Genomic DNA, 20,786 nt, shown 5'->3' with positions numbered 1-20,786 from the left:
TGTTGCTAACATTTTGATGTGGTGTGAGGTGCTTTTGCAAGCAGGTCCTGAAATACAGGCAAATGAATGTCCTCGCAGTCCAGTGTTATTGCGCACTGGACAGGAGTCCATGGTTTGTAACATTTCTATTCTAATTTTGATGTTTAGTTTTACATAGTGATTGAGGAATTGTCGTAAAGATTTGAAGGATTGTTTCCTTATATTACACATTGAGGTGCATGGCCATTTGTAGACTGGACAGATTGGTTGGGTGGAAGGAACATTTGATTGCATGTTTGTTGGGGATGGTTTCCAATAAGGGTGAGAGGATAGAGCCCTGGGAACGCCACAGGTAGAGAGAGGTGGCAGAGAGAAAGGTATGGGAGAGGCGGCCCAAGACGAAGGAGGTCAGCCAGTCCAGGGCCTGATCCGTGATGCCCAGGTTCTCAGAGTCGAAAATTTGAATGTTAGGGTGAGTGTTGTGAACCGTGATGTGAGCTCCGAGCTATGTGTCTGCTATGTATTTATTGATTCACACATACAGCCTTTTTATCACAGACTTGTTCATAATATATAGAGATCTCTGATCATTGTTATATTTCTGAAATGCTCTATAATTTAATGCAAAGCAGACGGCAACATTCAATGGTGCTATTTATCCCCTTTCCCGTTCTGGTATTTTTAGAGAGTACAATATGAATATACCAGGCAGTCCACCTTGGAATGATAACCTTATATCAGAAAATAATTCATATGGTTAGTCTACCCCTTGTGAAATACAAGTGATGTGGTTCGAACTGAACACCTGCAACACAGGGCAAGTATTCCATGGACCCTCAGACCCCGGCAGGCTAGTCATAGTACAGTGTGCCAGTATGGGCAGTTTGAAACTGCATTCAGGCAAGGCGCTTGAAGGCAAGTCCCTGACCGCTCACACCAGAGAGAATACAACCCACTAGGGAGGAAAGGACAAAGTCGATCTTGTAAGGATAACACATTTTTAATCTCACATGCAGATGAGAGGAACAACGAAAAATCTCTGCTGCTAAGAACGTTCTGCCGAGAAGTAGTACAAGTAGAATCTTATAAAGCCGAACATTGTCATACATGATGCAATACATAGCGAAAAGACCCACGTGGCTGTTTAGTGTGCGCCTATACAGGATCTGCCTGCCCCATGTGGGTGCTGTGGTGATCATCTTCTTCTCACGTCGAAGGAAAACAAATAATATACTCCTACCATACAACTATTTTATCACTCGTACTGTGCACTTGGCAGGCCTTACGATGGGCACAAAGGGGGTTCTCGGCACTCTAACCTTCACACACACATTTCACTCACCCACCTCCACGCCATCCGGCTCCAAGGTCTCCACCCTCGTTTTGAACTATAATGTATTCCTCCCTGCACCTCACAATACAAATCACACGATTGTCGCTCAAGAATGTGCCCTGTGCGTCCTCTTTGAACATTTCAGCGATTGTTACTTTGGGGTTGGCAGTCAAAGGGCATCTGGTGCCATGGAATTCAAAGGTCTTAAGTTTTAGTCAGGTATATGGGCTATAACTCGTGGTCGCCTGGGGATGGGCCGGGTCATACTTCGGCCAGTCTGAGATAACATGCACACCATGCGCCGGTGGGTAATCACGGCCTTGTAGGGCACATTCCTCTTGAACATATTGGCAACACTGTTAGGACAATGAGTGGGTGTTGTGGCGGATGAGGACGTGGGCTGTCCTCATGGGAGCATGGGCACGGTTGAGGATTTCTCTAGTCTTGCGATTTGGGCCTTGTGCGTACAATTCCACCTTTACCGCGCAGGCCTTCCCTTCTACCTATGGTTGCCAATGCTGCCCGCGCCTTATGCTGTACTATGCGGATAGACTATATTTAGTTATATTGGTGTAAAGTTCTTTTGTAGTGGGAGGTAGTCCTGTCACCATCTCCCCTCACCCCTGGCCCATCATAGTGCTTTGAGTGCATCTCGCCTCACTTTAAAGCGCCCAGGGGGGTAGGGCGGGGCTGCCCCCTTCCCAACACCTTCCCTAAGAGCAGGTGACAGAAACACCATTTACTTGGCCAGCAACAGCTTCATTTTCACATTAGAATTCTTATGTAAAGTACTTGAAACACAATGTAATGAAACCAGCTTAATTTGTTTAGCAACTATTGATATTGAGGAGGGTTTTGTCACGTGACACAGAGGTTTAGTTTGTGAGTGACGTGTGCCAGTCAGGGGGACACATTCTAGTGTTTAACCCTAGGCACCAAGTTGGCTAGAAACTGCCTTGCTTGCACCGCAGCTCTCCCAGGACCTGGAGCAGTGCCCAGGATCTCTGGCACCGGAGCACTGCGCTGCACCCTGTGGCATCTCAGCTTCTGCACAGTGCCCAGCGTCTCTATCATCAGAGAAGTACCCTGCACCCCGGGTCTCCCAGGACACGGAGCAGTGCCCAGCGTCTCTATCATCGGAGAAGTACCCTGCACCCCGGGTCTCCCAGGACACAGAGCAGTGCCTAGCTCTCTGGCATCAGAGAGGTACCTTGCCCCCCTGGTCTCCCAGGACACACAGAAGTGCCCGGCCTTTCTGGCACCGGAGCAGTGCCCTGCACCCCAGCTCTCCCAGGACCCGAAGCAGTGTCCAGCATCTCTGGCACCGGAGCAGTGCCTTGCACCCCAGCTCTCCCTGGACATGGACCAGTGCTCAGCCTCTCTGGCACCAGAGCCGTGTCCTGCACCCCAGCTCCTCCAGGATCCGGAGCAGTGCCCAGCCTCTCTGGCACCAGAGAATTGCCCTGCACCGCGGGTCTCCCAGGACCTGGAGCAGTGCTCAGCCTCTCTGGCACTGGAGCAGTGCCCTGCACCCCAGCTCTCCCAGGACATGGAGGAGTGTCCAGCCTCTCTGGCACCGGACCAGTTCCCTGCACCCCAGCTCTCCCAGGACCCGCAGCAGTGCCCAGCTCTCAGGCCTCAGAGCAGCACCCTGCACCCCGGGTCTCCTAGGACACGGTGCAGTGCCCAGTCTCTCTGGCACAGGAGCAGTGCCCTGCACCCCAGCTCTCCCAGGAACCGGAGCAGTGCCCAGCTCTCTGGCCTCAGAGCAGCACCCTGGGTCTCCTGGGACACAGTGCAGTGCCCAGTCTCTCTGCCAGCAGAGCAGTGTCCTGCACCCCAGCTCTTCCAGGACCTGGAGCAGTGCCCAGCCTCTCTGGCACTGGAGCAGCGGCCTGCACCCTGTTGCATCTCAGTTTCTGCGCAGTGCCCAGCCTCTCTGGCACCGGAGGAGTGCCCTGCACCGCGGGTTTCACAGGACACGGAGCAGTGTCCAGCCTCTCTGGCACCGGAGGAGTGCCCTGCACCCCAGCTCTCCCAGGACCCGGAGCAGTGCCCAGCCTTTCTGGCATCAGAGAAGTGCCCTGCACCCCAGGTCTCCCAGGACATGGAGCAGTGCCCAGCCTCTCTGCCACCAGAGAAGTGCCCTGCACCGCGGGTCTCCCAGGACCTGGAGCAGTGCCTAGCCTCTCTGGCACTGGAGCAGTGCCCTGCACACCAGCTCTCCCAGGACATGGAGGAGTGTCCAGCCTCTCTGGCACCGGACCAGTTCCCTGCACCCCAGCTCTCCCAGGACCCGCAGCAGTGCCCAGCTCTCTGGCCTCAGAGCAGCACCCTGCACCCCGGGTCTCCTAGGACACGGTGCAGTGCCCAGTCTCTCTGGCACAGGAGCAGTGCCCTGCACCCCAGCTCTCCCAGGAACCAGAGCAGTGCCTAGCTCTCTGGCCTCAGAGCAGCACCCTGGGTCTCCTGGGACACAGTGCAGTGCCCAGTCTCTCTGCCAGCAGAGCAGTGTCCTGCACCCCAGCTCTTCCAGGACCTGGAGCAGTGCCCAGCCTCTCTGGCACTGGAGCAGCGGCCTGCACCCTGTTGCATCTCAGTTTCTGCGCAGTGCCCAGCCTCTCTGGCACCGGAGGAGTGCCCTGCACCGCGGGTTTCACAGGACACGGAGCAGTGTCCAGCCTCTCTGGCACCGGAGGAGTGCCCTTCACCCCAGCTCTCCCAGGACCCGGAGCAGTGCCCAGCCTCTCTGGCATCAGAGAAGTGCCCTGCACCCCAGGTCTCCCAGGACATGGAACAGTGCCCAGCTTCTCTGGCACTGGGGCAGCGCCCTGCACCCCAGCTCTCCCAGGACCCAGAGCAGTGCCCAGCCTCTCTGGCAGCGGTGCAGCACCCTGCACCCCAGCTCTCCTAGGACATGGAGCAGTGCCCAGCCTCTCTGGCACCGGACCAGTGCCCTGCACCCCGGGTCTCACAAGACCCGGAGCAGTGTCCAGCCTCTCTGGCACTGGAGCAGTGCCCTGCACCCCGGGTCTCCCAAGACTCAGAGCAGTGCCCAGCCTCTCTGGCAGCGGAGCAGCGCCCTGCACCCCGGGTCTCCCAGGACATTGAGCAGTGCCCAGCCTCTCTGGCACTGGAGAAGTGCCCTGCACCTCAGGTCTCACAGGACCTGGAGCAGTGCCCAGCTCTCTGGCCTCAGAGCAGCGCCCTGCACCCCGGGTCTCACAAGACCCGGAGCAGTGTCCAGCCTCTCTGGCACTGGAGCAGTGCCCTGCACCCCGGGTCTCCCAAGACTCAGAGCAGTGCCCAGCCTCTCTGGCACTGGAGAAGTGCCCTGCACCCCAGCTCTCCCAGGAGCCGGAGCAGTGCCCGGCTCTCTAGCATCAGAGAAGTACCCTGCAACCCGGGTCTCCCAGGACACGGAGCAGTGCCCAGCCTTTCTGGCACCAGAGCAGTGCCCTGTACCCCAGCTCTCCCAGGCCCCGGAGCAGTGCCCAGCCTCTCTGGCACCAGAGCAGTGCCCTGCACCCCGGGTCACCCTGGGCACGTAGCAGTGCCCAGCCTCTGTGGCACCGGAGCAGTGCACTGCACCCCGGTTCTCCCAGGACACGGAGCAGTGCCCAGCCTCTCTGGCACCGGAGCAGTGCCCTGCACCCCGGGTCTCCCAGGATACGGAGCAGTGCCCAGGCTCTCTGGCACCGAGCAGCGCCCTGCACCCCGTGGCATCTGAGCTTCTGCACCAGTGCCCAGCCTCTGCTGCCTTTGGAGAACTACCCAAGCCACCGAAGGGGAGCAACTGCAAGCTGTGTAGTCACCGTCCACATTTGCACAATCCCTGTGGGGGCCAAAGGCTTGTGCCTTCTGCTATTTATATTCAGATTGCAGGCATAGCACCCCCGGGGGTGGAGGGGGGCCTCTCTCTGGAGCAGGATGTGACGGCCCAAGGACACAGCAAGGGCCTGTTCTACTGCACTGCCTGCCCGCTGCATAGACTTCCTATTTACTACACAGCGCCTATTTGCAACCCTCACACTGCCTGTCCAGCCTCCTGCTCCTACACACTCCTTGCATCCTGTGCACTCCCACGGTGGCTGCCCCAGCCCCGCCAGCCTGCGCCGGTGTAACGTCACTTTTTGCTATCTGTCAGAAAATCCTATGGTAACCAGTGCCCCCTGCCTGCCCACTCCTTCCATTGTGTGACCACCTCCTCCCAGTTTTAGACGCGTTACCTCCGTGCCCCCCCCCCCTCCTTTTCTGTTTGTGGAGCACTTCCTGTATGCCTCCCATCTCCCAGTTTGAGAAGCGCTCATTCTGTGCCCCCGCCCTCCCAGTTCGAGGTGCACTCATGGTGTGCCCCCTCCCTCTCAGTTTGAGGAGCACTCACGGCGTGCCCCCTCCCTGCCAGTGTGCACACGGGGAGCCGCAGCCTGCACCATTAGTTTCCAGGGAAACAGTCAGTGAGACGTGCCCACTCTCTGCCAGGGCCTAGGACTTCGGTCCAAGCCTCGCCTCAGGGGCTGAGCGATCCGCTGGGGAGGAGGCGAGCACCCTCCGCCCCCCTCCACACACACACACACACAGTGCACACACACACACACACACACACACAGAGAGGCGCGCGCGCGCCGCTGGCACACGAAAGATGCCCGTCTTTTGACTCCATTTTGCAATGAGTCCCTGCGCACTCACTTCCTCTTGGCTCCAGCGCCGGCTCCGCCGCTCTCTCTGCAGCTCTGAGCCCCCAGCAAGGCCGCAACATGTCCTCCGGCTCCTCGCCCACCACGGCCCAGAGCAGGCCCCCCCCTCTCGCCAAGCGGGCCAGCCTGCAGACCCCCATGTACGCAGGTGAGGTGGTGCCCGCAGCGGCGGCTGCTTTTATCAAGGGGTGGAGGTGGGGGTGGGCCGAGGGTAACGGCCCTGCCTGCGTCCTGCCAGCCTGTTGCCGGTGTCCCCACAGCACTGGGGGCACTGCCCTGGGCACCACCAGTGGGCAGTAGCACGGCAGGCTTTTGCATCCTCATGATCTGTGCTGGTGAGTCCGGCTAGTCTGCCCCTGTTGGAGTGGGCACGGGCACACCTGCAGGTCAGCACTGGGGACGATGGCTGCACATTTCCTCAGAAGCCCCGGGGTTTTGGTGGGGAGGGTGTGCAGGGTTGGAAGATGTTCCGTTTGGCTCTATTCTTGACAGCTCTGGATGGGGGATTTCCTCCCTGGTCACCTGATGTCCACCCACTCACATGCATGCGTATTTGCACATCTGCACTATCCTTCCTGGCCTTTTGCACTTTTCCAGCTTTCCCACCCCAGCAATGAATTTAACAAGGGGCTGTCGGGTACTGCTCGCCCCCACCCGGCAGATACGTAACATCCCGCTGTAGCCCCCCCTTACTCCCCCCTAGCAACGCCTCTACTGCTCGCCCCCACCCGGCAGATACGTAACATCCCGCTGTAGCCCCCCTTACTCCCCCCCCCGCCTCTGCTGCTCGCCCCCACCCGGCAGATACGTAACATCCCGCTGTAGCCCCCCTTACTCCCCCCTAGCAACGCCTCTGCTGCTCGCCCCCCACCTGGCAGATACGTAACATCCTGCTGTCGCCCACCTTACTCCCCCCTAGCAACGCCTCTGCTGCTCGCCCCCCACCTGGCAGATACATAACATCCCGCTGTCACCCCCCTTACTCCCCCCTAGCAACGCCTCTGCTGCTCGCCCCCCACCCGGCAGATACGTAACATCCCGCTGTAGCCCCCCTTACTCCCCCCTAGCAACGCCTCTGCTGCTCGCCCCCACCCGGCAGATACGTAACATCCCGCTGTAGCCCCCCTTACTCCCCCCTAGCAACGCCTCTGCTGCTCGCCCCCCACCCGGCAGATACGTAACATCCCGCTGTAGCCCCCCTTACTCCCCCCTAGCAACGCCTCTGCTGCTCGCCCCCCACCTGGCAGATACGTAACATCCTGCTGTCGCCCACCGTGGCTAAATAACTGAGGCCAGACCCGCTCTTCTTATTTGTGGCACATCAAGGCCGCAGTCTGATTCTTACACCTTTCACGCTATCCCTCCAAACCAAACATTGGTATCTTTAGTCGCGTTACCAAGCCCCGACGCGTATTCGTCCACACCAACACCCCCTTTTCCTTCTATCGCTTTCTTTCTGTACAGTCAGCTCTCTTTGGGTCCATATCCAGTCTTTTTCCAGCATACTTGGGTCTCACCCCCCCAAAGCTCCCGGAGTCTCCCGCTCTGGGTGAAACACATGGGCAGCCGCGGCTGATGGGCTGCTGGGAGCGCCGTTATGCTTCCCTTTTCCATCAGGCTGGAAGCTGACTACCACGGGGGCATGGGGGCTGCACCTTCTTTTTGACCTTGCTGCCGCACCCAGGCTAGGCTCACAGGGGTCCTTTTACTCTTGGTCCTCTTTACCCTCCATCAGGAGGTTCATTTTGGCACTGCTCGATCACTTGAGTTACCGCCTGCAACAATAAAGCAATCATTAGAAAACCTGCAAATAAAATATATGTTAGGCTGCGTTGGGTGGGTCAAAGTTGTTCCTGCTACACGGGGAGCGAGCCCCATTTCACCTTCCTGTGCCTTCCCACTAACACAGAGGTGGGGCCGCCATGTTATGCTTTGGCACCTGCAGCCCCTTTGGGGGCGTGCCATGTACATCCTGGAAGTGACCATTCAGAGTCTACACTTCATCCATTACGTCCCGCACCCCTCTTTCCTCAGGATTGTGCAACATTAACAGGCAAGAGTGTTGCTGCGCATATAGTAACGCAGCGGAGCGCTGCACAGCGGGATGCTGCAACATTAACAGGCAAGAGTGTTGCTGGGCATACAGTAACGCAGCAGAGTGCCGCACAGCAAAATTAACGTAACTTTAACAGGCAAGAGTGTCCCTGGGCATACAGTAACGCAGCGGAGCGCTGCACAGCGGGATGGTGCAACATTAACAGGCAAGAGTGTTGCTGCGCATATAGTAACGCAGCGGAGCGCTGCACAGCGGGATGCTGCAACATTAACAGGCAAGAGTGTTGCTGGGCATACAGTAACGCAGCAGAGTGCCGCACAGCAAAATTAACATAACTTTAACAGGCAAGAGTGTCCCTGGGCATACAGTAACGCAGCGGAGCGCTGCACAGCGGGATGGTGCAACATTAACAGGCAAGAGTGTTGCTGGGCATATAGTATCGCAGCGGAGCGCTGCACAGCGGGATGGTGCAACATTAACAGACAAGAGTGTTGCTGGGCATATAGTAACGCAGCGGACCGCTGCACAGCGGGATGGTGCAACATTAACAGGCAAGAGTGTTGCTGGGCATATAGTAACGCAGCGGACTGCTGCATAGCGGGATGGTGCAACATTAACAGGCAAGAGTGTTGCTGGGCACATAGTAACGCAGTGGAGCGCTGCACAGCGGGATGGTGCAACATTAACAGGCAAGAGTGTTGCTGGACATATAGTAACGCAGCGGAGCGCTTCACAGCGGGATGGTGCAACATTAACAGGCAAGAGTGTTGCTGGGCACATAGTAACGCAGTGGAGCGCTGCACAGCGGGATGGTGCAACATTAACAGGCAAGAGTGTTGCTGGGCATATAGTAACGCAGCGGAGCGCTTCACAGCGGGATGGTGCAACATTAACAGGCAAGAGTGTTGCTGGGCATATAGTAACGCAGCGGAGCGCTGCACAGCAGTATGGTGCAACATTAACAGGCAAGAGTGTTGCTGGGCATATAGTAACGCAGCGGAGCGCTGCATAGCGGGATGGTGCAACATTAACAGGCAAGAGTGTTGCTGGGCACATAGTAACGCAGTGGAGCGCTGCACAGCGGGATGGTGCAACATTAACAGGCAAGAGTGTTGCTGGGCATATAGTAACGCAGCGGAGCGCTTCACAGCGGGATGGTGCAACATTAACAGGCAAGAGTGTTGCTGGGCATATAGTAACGCAGCGGAGCGCTGCACAGCAAGATGGTGCAACATTAACAGGCAAGAGTGTTGCTGGGCATATAGTAACGCAGCGGAGCGCTGCATAGCGGGATGGTGCAACATTAACAGGCAAGAGTGTTGCTGGGCACATAGTAACGCAGTGGAGCGCTGCACAGCGGGATGGTGCAACATTAACAGGCAAGAGTGTTTCTGGGCACATAGTAACACAGCGGAACGCTGTACAGCAGGATTGTGCAATGCTGACAGGCAAGAGTGTTGCTGGGCATATAGTGACGCAGCGGAGCGCTGTACAGCAGGATTGTGCAACATTAACAGGCAAGAGTTGCGGCCGGAACACCCCCGACACGCCGACAAGCAAAGCATAAACAGCCAGATCAGCTACCTTTGCGTGCCCCAGAGGGCGCAAATACACGCACCCTTCAAACAGTATGTGGGGTCCGACGCAAGCAGACCTGCAACTCGGGGACCCTGCACATGGTCCCCCGTAACTGTTCCCAGCACCCCGACAACCTGCGTATGAAAAATCGTAACTCAGTCTGAACTCTGAAAATCTGCTTGCAAACTCCTGTAACCCGTTCCTGCACACTGCTACACTGCTTATGCACACCCCTAAGTAACATCGGAACCCTGGTTTGAGTACACACACCCCTCGAAATCTGAAATGCAACCCCACCTCCGTGCTGAAAATCCTACATGCAAGTGTTCTTACGCCTGCCTTCGGGTGGCGGATTGTATGAAGGACATGCATGGCCATTTCCCGGCCGAGAGGTTACGCTATCGAATCCATCAATACGTCTTGTGCCATGCAATTGTGGCCATGCGAGGGACCGTCCTCCAGGCCGTCCCTTGGAACGCCCACTTCTTTGCAAGTTCTTCCCCATTTTTGGTGGTTCGCCCGTCCTCTGCACGAGCCACGCCCACGCTCTGTGTGGAGTCTTGCGCAAGGCCCTCGACGGCTCGCACAGATGTGCAGAGCCAGCGCAAATTACACTCCAGTCCAGGAAAAGTACCGTGCATTAGATTCCATGAATCGACGAAGGCGGATTTGCTCACTGTTGTACGCGCAAGACCCTATTTTCTGTGCAAATAATTCCACAAATCGGACCCCCGTAAATGTTCCTGGCATCCCAACAACCTGCTTATGAAAAATTGTAACTTGGTCTAAACATGTACTGTTTGAAGGGTGCGTGCATTTATTCTGCGCGCAGGCTCGTGCAGTGTCCTCGGCGCGCGGCCCTTGCAGGATTTCTCCGTACATTTCCATGAATCGGGCCCTAGGTCTTATTCTTAATGCCTCTGTTCACTGAAGTGCGCCTCCTAGTGTAGCAGAGGGAGGTGTTGCACACTGAAAAAAAGGTGAAACTTCTGGGATCCCATACTTTACTCTGTAGCATATGTTACTCTTTGCACGGTGCAAAGTGACTTTGCACTGCCAACAAATACCCTGATTCATGGAACAGTGCAAAGTGTCTTTTTGCCGTGCAAAGTCACTTTGCACTGAAAACATAGACTTTGCACTGCTCCACCCTGATTGCACTGTTCCATGAATCAGGGTGTTTGTTAGCAGTCCAAAGTCACTTTGCAACAATGAAAAGTCACTTTGCCCCGTCTAAACAATTCCATGAAACAGGCCCTAAGTAACAAAAACAGACAGATTACTGGAAGTCTGATATTGTTCTGTGAAGGCTACTTCCTGTTTGAAAGGAAACGCAATGCTGTGGCGTATCACTGAACTACACAATAGACAATATAACTGAAAATCTCTCTCTCTCTCTCTCTCTTTCTCTCTTTCTCCCTTTCTCTCTCTCCATAAACAGGGTGGGCGCACAAAGATGTGTATCTGCACAGAGGAGGGTGAGCACTCATGCTGGTGCATGTGTACAGTACATGTATGAAGGCTCTCAGACAAGGTTCAAGGACGTGTGCATTAGTGTTTGCAAAGGTGTGTGTACATCCCTGTAAGCATCTACACAGCTCAGCACCCTTCTGTACACAACCAGACCTCTGCATCATTGACTCCTCTGCGTGCATGCACAACCCCCAACACATACACAAACATGCATGCAACCACAGCGTGCACATACATACACATACCCGTGTACATGCACACCTTCATATATGCATAAAACACACATGCACACCAATGCACACTTCTGTGCATGCAACCCACAGCAAGGCACCCCTCTATGCACACACAAGGTTTTTTCTCTGTACAAGAGAGAGACAGAGAGAGGAAGAAACAGAGAGAGATAGAGAGCGAGAGAGAGAGCGAGATAGAGAGAGATAGAGAGAGACACAGAGACAAAGAGACAGGGAGAGAGAGAGAAAAAGAGAGAGCTAAAGAATGAGAGAAAAGGGGAGACAGTGACACACACACACAGAAAGAAAGAGATAGAGAGAGGGAGAGCTAGAGAAGGATAGAGATGGAGAGAGATATCTAAATAATGAGAGAAAGGGAGGGGCATAGAGAGAGAAAGAGAGAGACAGAAAGTGAGGGAGAGGTAGAAGCAGAGAGACAGAGAGAGAGAGGGAGAAAGAGAGAGAGAGAGAAAGAGAGAGATATAGTGAGTGATAGAGCGTGGCCCTGTGTTCACTTTCAGACAGGAAGTACCCTCAGCTGAACAACCTATAGACCTCCGGCCATTAATCTGTTCCTGGTGATGTGTATGTAGCACTGCCTGCAGAGTTTCTAAAATGGCCGCCCCAAGAGGCAATTGGAGGGCTCATTTTGGGAGCTTTTTTCGTTGTAGAGTGACACATATTCTTTCTAAAATGGCTGCCCTAGGCATCAATTTGAGGCTTAATTGAAGCTGCTAATGTATATACGTTCATAGATGGTATTAATAGTCTACAAAGCACTATTGATAATCAAGTCACTGAATTTTAAAAAATGGCCCAACACCACTGCTTGCAGTCTTAGCTCAGGAGCCGAGAAGTTGCATAGTTTTGCGTCGTCTTCTCTTTATTTTCGATGGGCTAAGTAGCGCATTGTTAACGGATATCCGGTTTCTAGGCGGAACCCGATGTGTGACAGCTTCCCTGGCTGTTTTAGGTAAGTGTGCCTACCTTCTGGGGGTTAAGCCTCTTACTCTAACATCTGATCTCTGGGCAGTTGGGGGCGGGTGGTGTATTCACCCATTTGAATTGTGTACAACGGGCAGGCACCGCACATGAAACTGCACCGAGAGGTGTGATGGTTCTGAAAGTAGAGAGACGGAAAGTGAATCATTAGAAAAGTCCTGCATGAACGGAATGTCGGGGTCTTTCTAAATGCCCTCAGAGTGGTGATCGCGGCCCCTAACCTCCAGGACAGGAGGGTCCAGAGCGGCGAAGCCTGCCCTGAGAATCCTAGTTCCCCTGTGCCCTGCAAGGCTCCCCCTGGCACCGCCCAGGCCCGCCAGCCACATGCTGCAGGGCCAGCCCATGCGGGCATTTAAAAGTCAAGCTGTGGATCTTAAGATGGACACAAATTACCAACGGCCAATATAGAGACAGGCGGAGGGGGGGATTAGTCCACTTTTCTTAAGACCCCAAAAAAAGCAGATTAATCCATTGGACATGAAACGCTCCTGTGCCTCCCTTCCCGTTCTTCCCCTGCCCCCCCCCATCCTCCCTTCCCCCATGCAACCAGCGCCGTGATGCCTGTGGGTTTTCTGCGCTCTACAAATGTAAAAAGAACTAAATAAATCAGGCCTTCTGGACCTGGTTCCGGGCGCCCTGAGGGCGACTCGTGCGTAGAACGGGTTGGAATAATTCCAATGTGGTATTAAGCAGGAAATCCCTTCCCAATTCCAAAGGGTAGCCTGAGGTTCGCGCCCCAGAAAACCCCAGGGTTTTTTACTTAATCAGCTTTGCTTGTTCTTTGAAACAAGCAAGGTTATGGGAAAGAGACAGACGGGGGGATGGGTGGTGTGGTCGAGAAACAAGGCCTTCGTTTTAAAGAACAAGATTTATAAGGACTAAGAGACAGATAACCCACTAACCCTATGCTCAAATCTCTGCATACCTACCTCACACGAAAATCCACACAACCATCTTCTCGCTCAGCAAACTGCATGCATTTCACCACACCTCAACAACAAACAAACAACACATAAACCACGCCAACAGCACACAAGGTCTCGCATCGGTCCGATATTCAGACCAAGGCTGTGAAAACTGAACTGAAGTTGCCAACAGCACACCACGTTCTCGCTTTCCTACTCCCTCTTCACCCGACTAACCCATTCCCGCCTCTTGTTTGCATTTCCGCCAGAGCACTTGGGGACCAATTTCGTTGGTGACGGTGTGCACGGTACAAATACCTTTAACATTACCATTGATGTATTGAGATTCTGGAAGTGCTGCACGTGTCTTTACCGTGCCGTACTGTACGAGTGGATGGGTAAGGGGCAGGAAGGAGGTGTTACTTGGGCAAGGCAACAAAGCAACCTCCCCAGTGCGGAGCAGAGGAGGTGTGGGAGAAGCAGGCGGCAGGCCAGTGAGGGAGGCATTAGACTGCATTTATTATAGATCTTACATCACCACCACAATGCGGCAAAGGACTGCAATGACAATCAGTCCACACCTACAGGCCTGACATGCAGTGCGCCACAGGGATCATGTTTCTCCCCGATCCCTATGTGACCTACTGGAGAGTATGGGGGTGCAGTTTGCCAACTATGCGGACGAGACACAGATTATCATTGAGTTCTCGAGTATTCCGCGGATGTGGTAAGAGTCAACCGAATGCTCTCAGCAGTTCAGTCATGGACGGCGCCAAACTCGTTAGCCCTAAATAACGAGAGACTGATCTGCTGATTATTGGCACTCAAGACAATGATCCACAATAGAGTCTCTTTCGAATCGCAGGTAATATCATGCCTGCGGCCCAGCACGTCCAAACACTGGGAGTCTACCTAGACTCACAACTAACATCAAGCAAACATCATGTTCATACGTGAACAAGTTGCTGTGGCAGTTCGGAGCAGAATAGGGCAGCAGCGGCGGCTTGCGCCACTGTACATGCAAAGCTCGACCGCTGCAACCACGTGACGGGAGACACCTCACAGGAAAGTGCCATCTGTGCAGAATGGGGCGCTGCGTGCGGTATGTGGACTCAGTAACCGAGCGCATGTGTCAGAGGCTCGCCGGAAGCTGCACTGGCTCCCATAAGACGAACTTTGCGTTCTAATGAGAATGGAACCCTGGCTTGCCCACGATTCACACTAAAGAAGCTTGGTGGGTCGAGCTTTGATGACTGAACTCCTGTGATGTGGAGCACATTACCCATCCCACTGAGGGCAATGCCATCTCTCTCTCCATCTTTGATAAAAGCAAAGCTGAAGGAGCTCTCGGCTTCACTTCTTCGACCTTTGCATGTGTTTGTGTTCTGTCTGTCCTGTCAGTGCTCTGAGGCCTCCGGGTGTGTGGCGCTATACAAAAAATATATAGATAGAGAAGGACATACATGAATTACATCATCAAACGGTTATGTCACCGTTTACGCCATCAATTGCATCAGCATTACATCATCAATTACATCAACATTACGTACTAGAGTGTGGGGGGAGGGTCCATGGCCAGCACCCCCTACGCTTCGGTATGGGCCTGAGGGAAATATGTAACCCCCTAAACCAGAGGTCTTCAAACTGTGTGGCTGCCCCCCCCCAGGGGGGCGTGGCCGCATCCCGGGGGGGGGGGGGGCGCAAGAGCCCAGCATGAATTGTAAAAAAAAAACAAGTTTTAAAAAAAAAAACGTATTTTTTTAGGTTGGAGGAAATGGCCACAGGGGCGGCTCACATGATCGGACTGGACCATAAAACTGACTCAGACACCAATGAAAAAGTGGCCTGCAGTTGCAAATGGATATTCATTCCTTTAGTCACAGACTGTTTGAATAGTACCCAAGGGGGTGCTTTTGAGTCAGAATGTAAGCAAAAGGTGATATTTAAAGAATATTTATTCAGCAACAATGGTCAAAACTACTAGCTCCATAGTGAAGTAACTCATCAAACTGGCCCACATTGGCCAAAAAAGTGGCCCATTTTGATTGGCCTAGACTAGCATTTTGCATTTTTAGTACGGGCATTGTCCTATTGCCCTACAGGCCAGTCTGAGACTAGGAGCTCATCCACCCTGTGGCCCCCTCACCCATCATGGAGGAGGCGAGGAGCCAGCCCAGTGAAACCCTGAGCACTCCCTGAGCTGCTTTTTCCAGCTGAGGGAGTGCTCCTGGGCTGGCTGAACTCTGTGTGTTTGTTTTGGTCCGAAGAGCTGATTTTGGGGATTGGGGTAGAGTGGGGAGGAGGGTTGTACAACAAAGGCATTTTAAAAATGCCTTTGTTGCACAATTCCCCTACCCACCTGCCAAAATCAGCTCTCCTGAGGCGCCAAGGGGACAGGGGTGGTATTTTTATACTGGATTTCTATCATAGATGTCCAGTCAAAAATACCATGCTTTCCCGTTTGGCCCCCAGCGCCAATTGCAAACCGTTTGGCTTTTTACCCATTTCTTTTAAACTATGCTCTAAATTGCAAAATTTTAACCCATTATTTTTAAAAAAATCACCAGGGGATACCCCCCCAACCTCCCTTGATTGGTTCGGACGCCCTCGCTGCGCTCGGTCGCTATAGCATTTTTACTGGAAATATTTATGCCCCTCCGCTTAAAAAAAAACCCAGATCCCACTGGCCCTCGGACTGTGTTGGGAATGTGGGGGGGGGATCTCAGGGACTGTGGTGGGAGCAGGATGGGCGGGAGCCCAAGGACTGGGTAGGAGTGGGATGAGGGAGCCCAGCGATCGTGATGGGAGCATTTGGGGGAGCCCCGGGACTATACTGGGAGTAGGGTGCAGTGACGGTGCACAATATTTCATAGCCATTTGTACATACTGTCCATTTGACATTTTGGGGGGGGGCTTGGCCTGCCCAAGCTTTGCTCAGGGGGGGCCCAGGCCAAAAAAGTTCGAAGACCACTGCCCTAAACTGACCCAGAGACCTGTTCTCCCCTTGCATGGACCAGCGAGGACCACTCTATGAGCTCCTAGCCTGACACCTCACCGTTCCACACAAACCTAGGACCCTAACGTAATAAACAGCTCCACCTCACTGATGAGGCCCAACAAGGCTGAAACACGTGCATGGGGTTGCTGTTGCTACTCTTGTTCAGAAGGGACTTGCCATAGCATTTCGGTGCTGGACTTCCCATGTGGGCGGGACAAAGACTGATATGCAAATGTTTATTTCCCATCTGTGAAAGGTAAAGTGAGCAAAAAGCAGATGGCTGAGGACTCTCAAAGTGGTTATACACCACTGAACAGGTTATCATGCCATGTTTTTTCGAAGAGAGCGGCGCCTGCTACCTTTTTTGTATCTAAGACACAAGAGCATTATCGTGTTTCGTGGGGAGCAAGAGCTGCAACTGGGGGGCAAGCAGCAAAGCAACAGGAAAAGAACCTTAAAAGATGAAAGCGTTCCATAAAATGGGTTTTGGGGATTTTATGTTCTTACTTCTAGTGTTTGACCTGGAATCCTTAACTCTTTTTCTGGAATGATTTTGGATTTGTTCATGGAAAATGTTGGCACGCCCCCCAGCGATCCCGGGGGAGAGGACACCATCCCTTCATGGCACCCTGTAGAGTCATGAGAAAAGAAGCCTCGTCTTTCAGAGCACTTTCAATTTTCTGAGCTCAAAACTATCCTTATAGAGGCATTGCGCCTTGCTCAGTTCACTCAAACTGAAGCCAGCTGGTGTGTCTATTTTTAGTTTTGGCGATTGGGTGGTGCGGTAAGCGCTGCCTATGAGCTGAAACTATTGTCATGAAAGTAGTTGGCAGATAGAATGTGCGTTGGGAACCACAGCCTGTGAGTATTGTGTTTTTTCTACCCACCTATTGACCACCCATGGCCATGTCCAGTCCCTATGACCATTCCCACCGACTTCCTACCACTCCCCACCAATGTTCCCTCTAATTATTTCTCTCTGTGTGTGGAAGTGGTGGGCTGTTGTGCGCATACTATCTTCCATGTGCGCACCTGACTCATGTGGTAAGCCACTTTGTGAGCTACCATTGCAGAAGAGAGTTTGGAAAGGAATGTCCTCTTCCCAGCCACTGCAATTCTTTACAAATCTTACAACACTTTTTCCAAACACATGGGCTAAAATAAACTGTGTCATATGTGATTATAGAGAAAACTCATCAACTTGTGCATGGCTTTCACATCTGCCACAGTACCTTGCAAACGCACTTCTGTGCAGAGAGAAACGCATGCTTTATGCCACTGGAAAATCACTCGTGTATTACAAAACACAAATGCCTCTTGGCATAACTGATGTGGCTGTCAATACATTCAGAAAGAAAACAACATTTGCTGATGGATTAATGGCAATTAAAAGCAATGTGTCAAAAACATGCTGATAGGAGTTCAAGTGCCGCTTTAATGAAGTAATTCAAGGGCCAGGAGAACATGCTTCTAATAATGTGTGTAAGGCTGATAATTGCATCAGCATAACTGCCCCTCAGAATATTAGGATCAAACATTCCTGTGCCTCTGCTTACTGTCCACATTACGTTCCCCTGTGGGCAGTGATAGCACCCGCCTTACAGCTAAGAGACATGTGCACCATACATTTTTACTCTCTAAAAAAAGGAAAACGTGCCTAACAAAAATGAGAAGCAATGAACATATCAGTGCTTCAACCCACAAAGCTCCAGTGACCGGTAGAGCAGTGGCACAGGAAGGAGCGCAATAATACTAATGCCCATCTCAAGAGGAATTTTAAGCAGAAAAAAACCCTATTGGCAAAGCCTATTACTTTTTTACTTCCTGAAAAATCATTTGACTTTATGTAGGGAGCAGAATATGATTAGAGCCCTGCTTGTACCCATACATAGGAAGTGATATGACAGGGCGCACAATACAGTGTACTGTTTTGCCCACCCTTCCGCACCACAGCCTAGATACAATTAAATAAGAGCCTTACTGAAGAAAATCACATATACATGCCTTTTAAGTTAATAGTATCAATTTATCACAGATACAACTGATTGAGTGCCTTCTTCTTTAACTATGGATCCCTCTTCTGTAATTCTTTGTGATCAGTTAAATAAAATGCAGGGAGCTGCTAGAGACGATACACACAGAACACATGGTTATATTGACAAGCCTTCAGCAGCTGAGCATAGAAAGAAAAAGAAGGTGCTGTTGTCTAGACGGGTACTAGAATTTCCTATCCTTAAGCAAACAAGCAACTTATTTCCTTCAGTGCACTGCCGAAACGTCTGCCTTGGTTTTTGAAATGTGCTTCTTTGTTCATCACCCGCAAGGAGTGATTACCTGTGCTCTTCCACCCACAGTCCTCCCCGGCCCCTATGCTAGCTTCTAAAACTAGTTGATAAAGCACTGTAAAAAGTGAGGGATTGCAGCAGTAAATATTCCCTTAGATATTTGCAGACCCACAATACTTTGCAAGCCAGGCATATTTAATGCCTTAACATATTATGTGCATTTTAAGAATGTCATGACCCTGCATGTACACAATTCTTCTGCAGTGCATACTAGATTGTTTCCAACATACCCCTCCCTATTATCATCGTGTAGGATTACACTAGTGCTGAGTGAAACGGCTTTTGTAAAGAAGCGATTTACCATATAATGTGTCAAGGTCTATACTCAAATGAACTCTAAACATTTGGAATCGATGCAGATTGTGTGAAAAGCATTCTCCTGTCTGAATAACCAGTGCCCTGATACTGTGGACGAGTAATCCGAGGCATGGTCTATACCCATTATCCCCTGGAGGCCAAGTAAATGATATTGCAATGTTGCTCTCCACTTATAGGGTAACGTTAGTAATGCTTAAGTAGGAGACGCTGAGCATGGCAGTGCAATTCCAGTGGCGGACACTCGGGTGTGTGTTTCAGCCAGAGAGCAGAGTCCAGGACCGAGCAGATGGGAGTCAGCCTGGCAAGGAGCGGGTAGATGCTGGCATTGGGAGGGCGAGTGTGGTAGGAGTAGTGCATTGAGCAGTGGCATGTCTCCTATAATGTGCTGTGTTTGTAGGCAGCTTGTACCGCACACGAGGGTTGCTTGTGTGGGTAAAGAAAGGTGGTGGGAAAGGACAAACATGAGTTCGTTAATGGGGGAAGGGTAGAGGGGAATGGTTTAGCTGCAGTGAAGCTTTGGGTGAATGGTCTTTGTTCCCGTGGTAGTGTGGTCCTGAGGAAGCACATTGTTCCTGTGATAGTGTGGCCCTGAGGAAGCACAGAGTGACATGCGATGGTCATTGTTCCTGTGATAGTGTGGCCCTGAGGAAGCACAGAGTGGCATGTGTGGGTCATTGTTCCTGTGGTAGTGTGGTCCTGAGGAAGCACAGATTGACATGCGATTCCAGTCCAAACTGGAGTGGGTTCAGTTTAGGGGGAATGAGGACCTGGAAGGATGCAGCCAGATGTGGTGGTCATTACTAGAAATGTATGGGTAGTAGGGTAGGTGATTCTGCAGGTATCTGCAGGATGGTCCCCTTTTGCTAGATGCTGGTGGGTCCATGCCAACTGGCTGCTGGTTACTGGCCTAAAGTTGCGTGGGGTTGTCTCTACTCCAAGAAGCAGTCTAGCAGTGGTGACTGGGGCATGTCCCCTGCGGCTCTGACGAGAGAGAGAGGAGACTGCACGGGGGTCCCCTGGAGGCGCGTGACTGAGTTCACTTGAGGACTCTCAGCCTGGAGTCAAAGGGGTACCCCAAGTTCCTCTCAAAGGAGAGTCTGGGAGAGCCCAGCACGGGCCTCATGTCTTGAGTAATAAGAGAGGGGTGCGGCCAGGCTGGTGCCCCTCAGGAGCAGATAAGGAGTGCCAGCCACCAGGAGTGCGTGCGCGAGGCAGATACGGGTGCCTTGGTCACGTGACCACGTCGCCTGTGGCGCGGCTTTGGTAATACCGTAGATCTCAAGGACTCAGTTACAGATACATATTATGGGATGGGAACCATGACGGCATGGGGGAGGGAGTGGAGGGGGTAACACCCCCTCCCATAGTGGAAGTCCCAGCTAATTCATCAGGCAGAGATGTTCACGTGGCCTAGAAAAGGACCGCGCAAAGCCCGGCGGCACGCGCTTCTCTTTGGGGAAAGGGGGGCCGGGACATGTGTTTCGGAGTGAGGGGCACGGGCGTGTGCACCTGGCCGGAACCCACACCCACGCCTGGCTTTGGAGGGTCACACGCGCAGGATGGTCTGCGAAGGGGCGAGCCATGGAGGCAGAATGGACGACTTATGCACACCCTTCCTGGGCTGTGCACGCCCCGAGCTTCTCTGCACAGGCAGGGCCAGTGACCCGCGCGTGAGGGCCTCATGTCTGGCATGATGTCATTGCCTCCTAACTAGCGCCGCCTTTGCATTGTCATAGCCTCTAGGCGCTGCTGCGCCGGAAAAGGATGGGTTACAGTACGCTGGGCGTGTGTACGCGTACTTTACCCGTGTTGTGTTATGCTATTAGTCTTGTGTGTTGTTCACATCACCACTCTAGTGCTCTTAAAACTCTA

The 20,786-nt window shown here is 52.8% G+C and overlaps 1 protein-coding gene across 3 annotated transcripts in view; it reads left to right on the top strand.

Annotated features, from left to right (window-relative positions):
• The window catches only part of AMPD2 (adenosine monophosphate deaminase 2), a 947,247-nt gene that overhangs the window by 27,672 nt on the left and 898,789 nt on the right, over positions 1-20,786 (top strand). Inside the window, exon 1 of one of the 3 annotated variants that reach the window (XM_069632994.1) lies at positions 5,890-6,157. The exons of 1 other annotated variant lie outside the window; for it this stretch is intronic. In XM_069632994.1, coding sequence (XP_069489095.1) covers positions 6,070-6,157 — 88 coding nt within the window. In that variant the 5' untranslated portion in view covers positions 5,890-6,069. Of the gene's footprint in view, positions 1-5,889; positions 6,158-20,786 lie in introns of those variants that run through there. One more of the 3 variants, XM_069632993.1, reaches the window with a different exon arrangement.

Source organism: Ambystoma mexicanum, chromosome 13 (assembly GCF_040938575.1).
Source record: "Ambystoma mexicanum isolate Mex_15411 chromosome 13, UKY_AmexF1_1, whole genome shotgun sequence".
In the NCBI taxonomy this organism is placed as follows: Eukaryota; Metazoa; Chordata; class Amphibia; order Caudata; family Ambystomatidae; genus Ambystoma; species Ambystoma mexicanum.
Note: the sequence above shows the minus strand (reverse complement) of the source record. Positions and strands in the feature narration are given on the sequence as shown.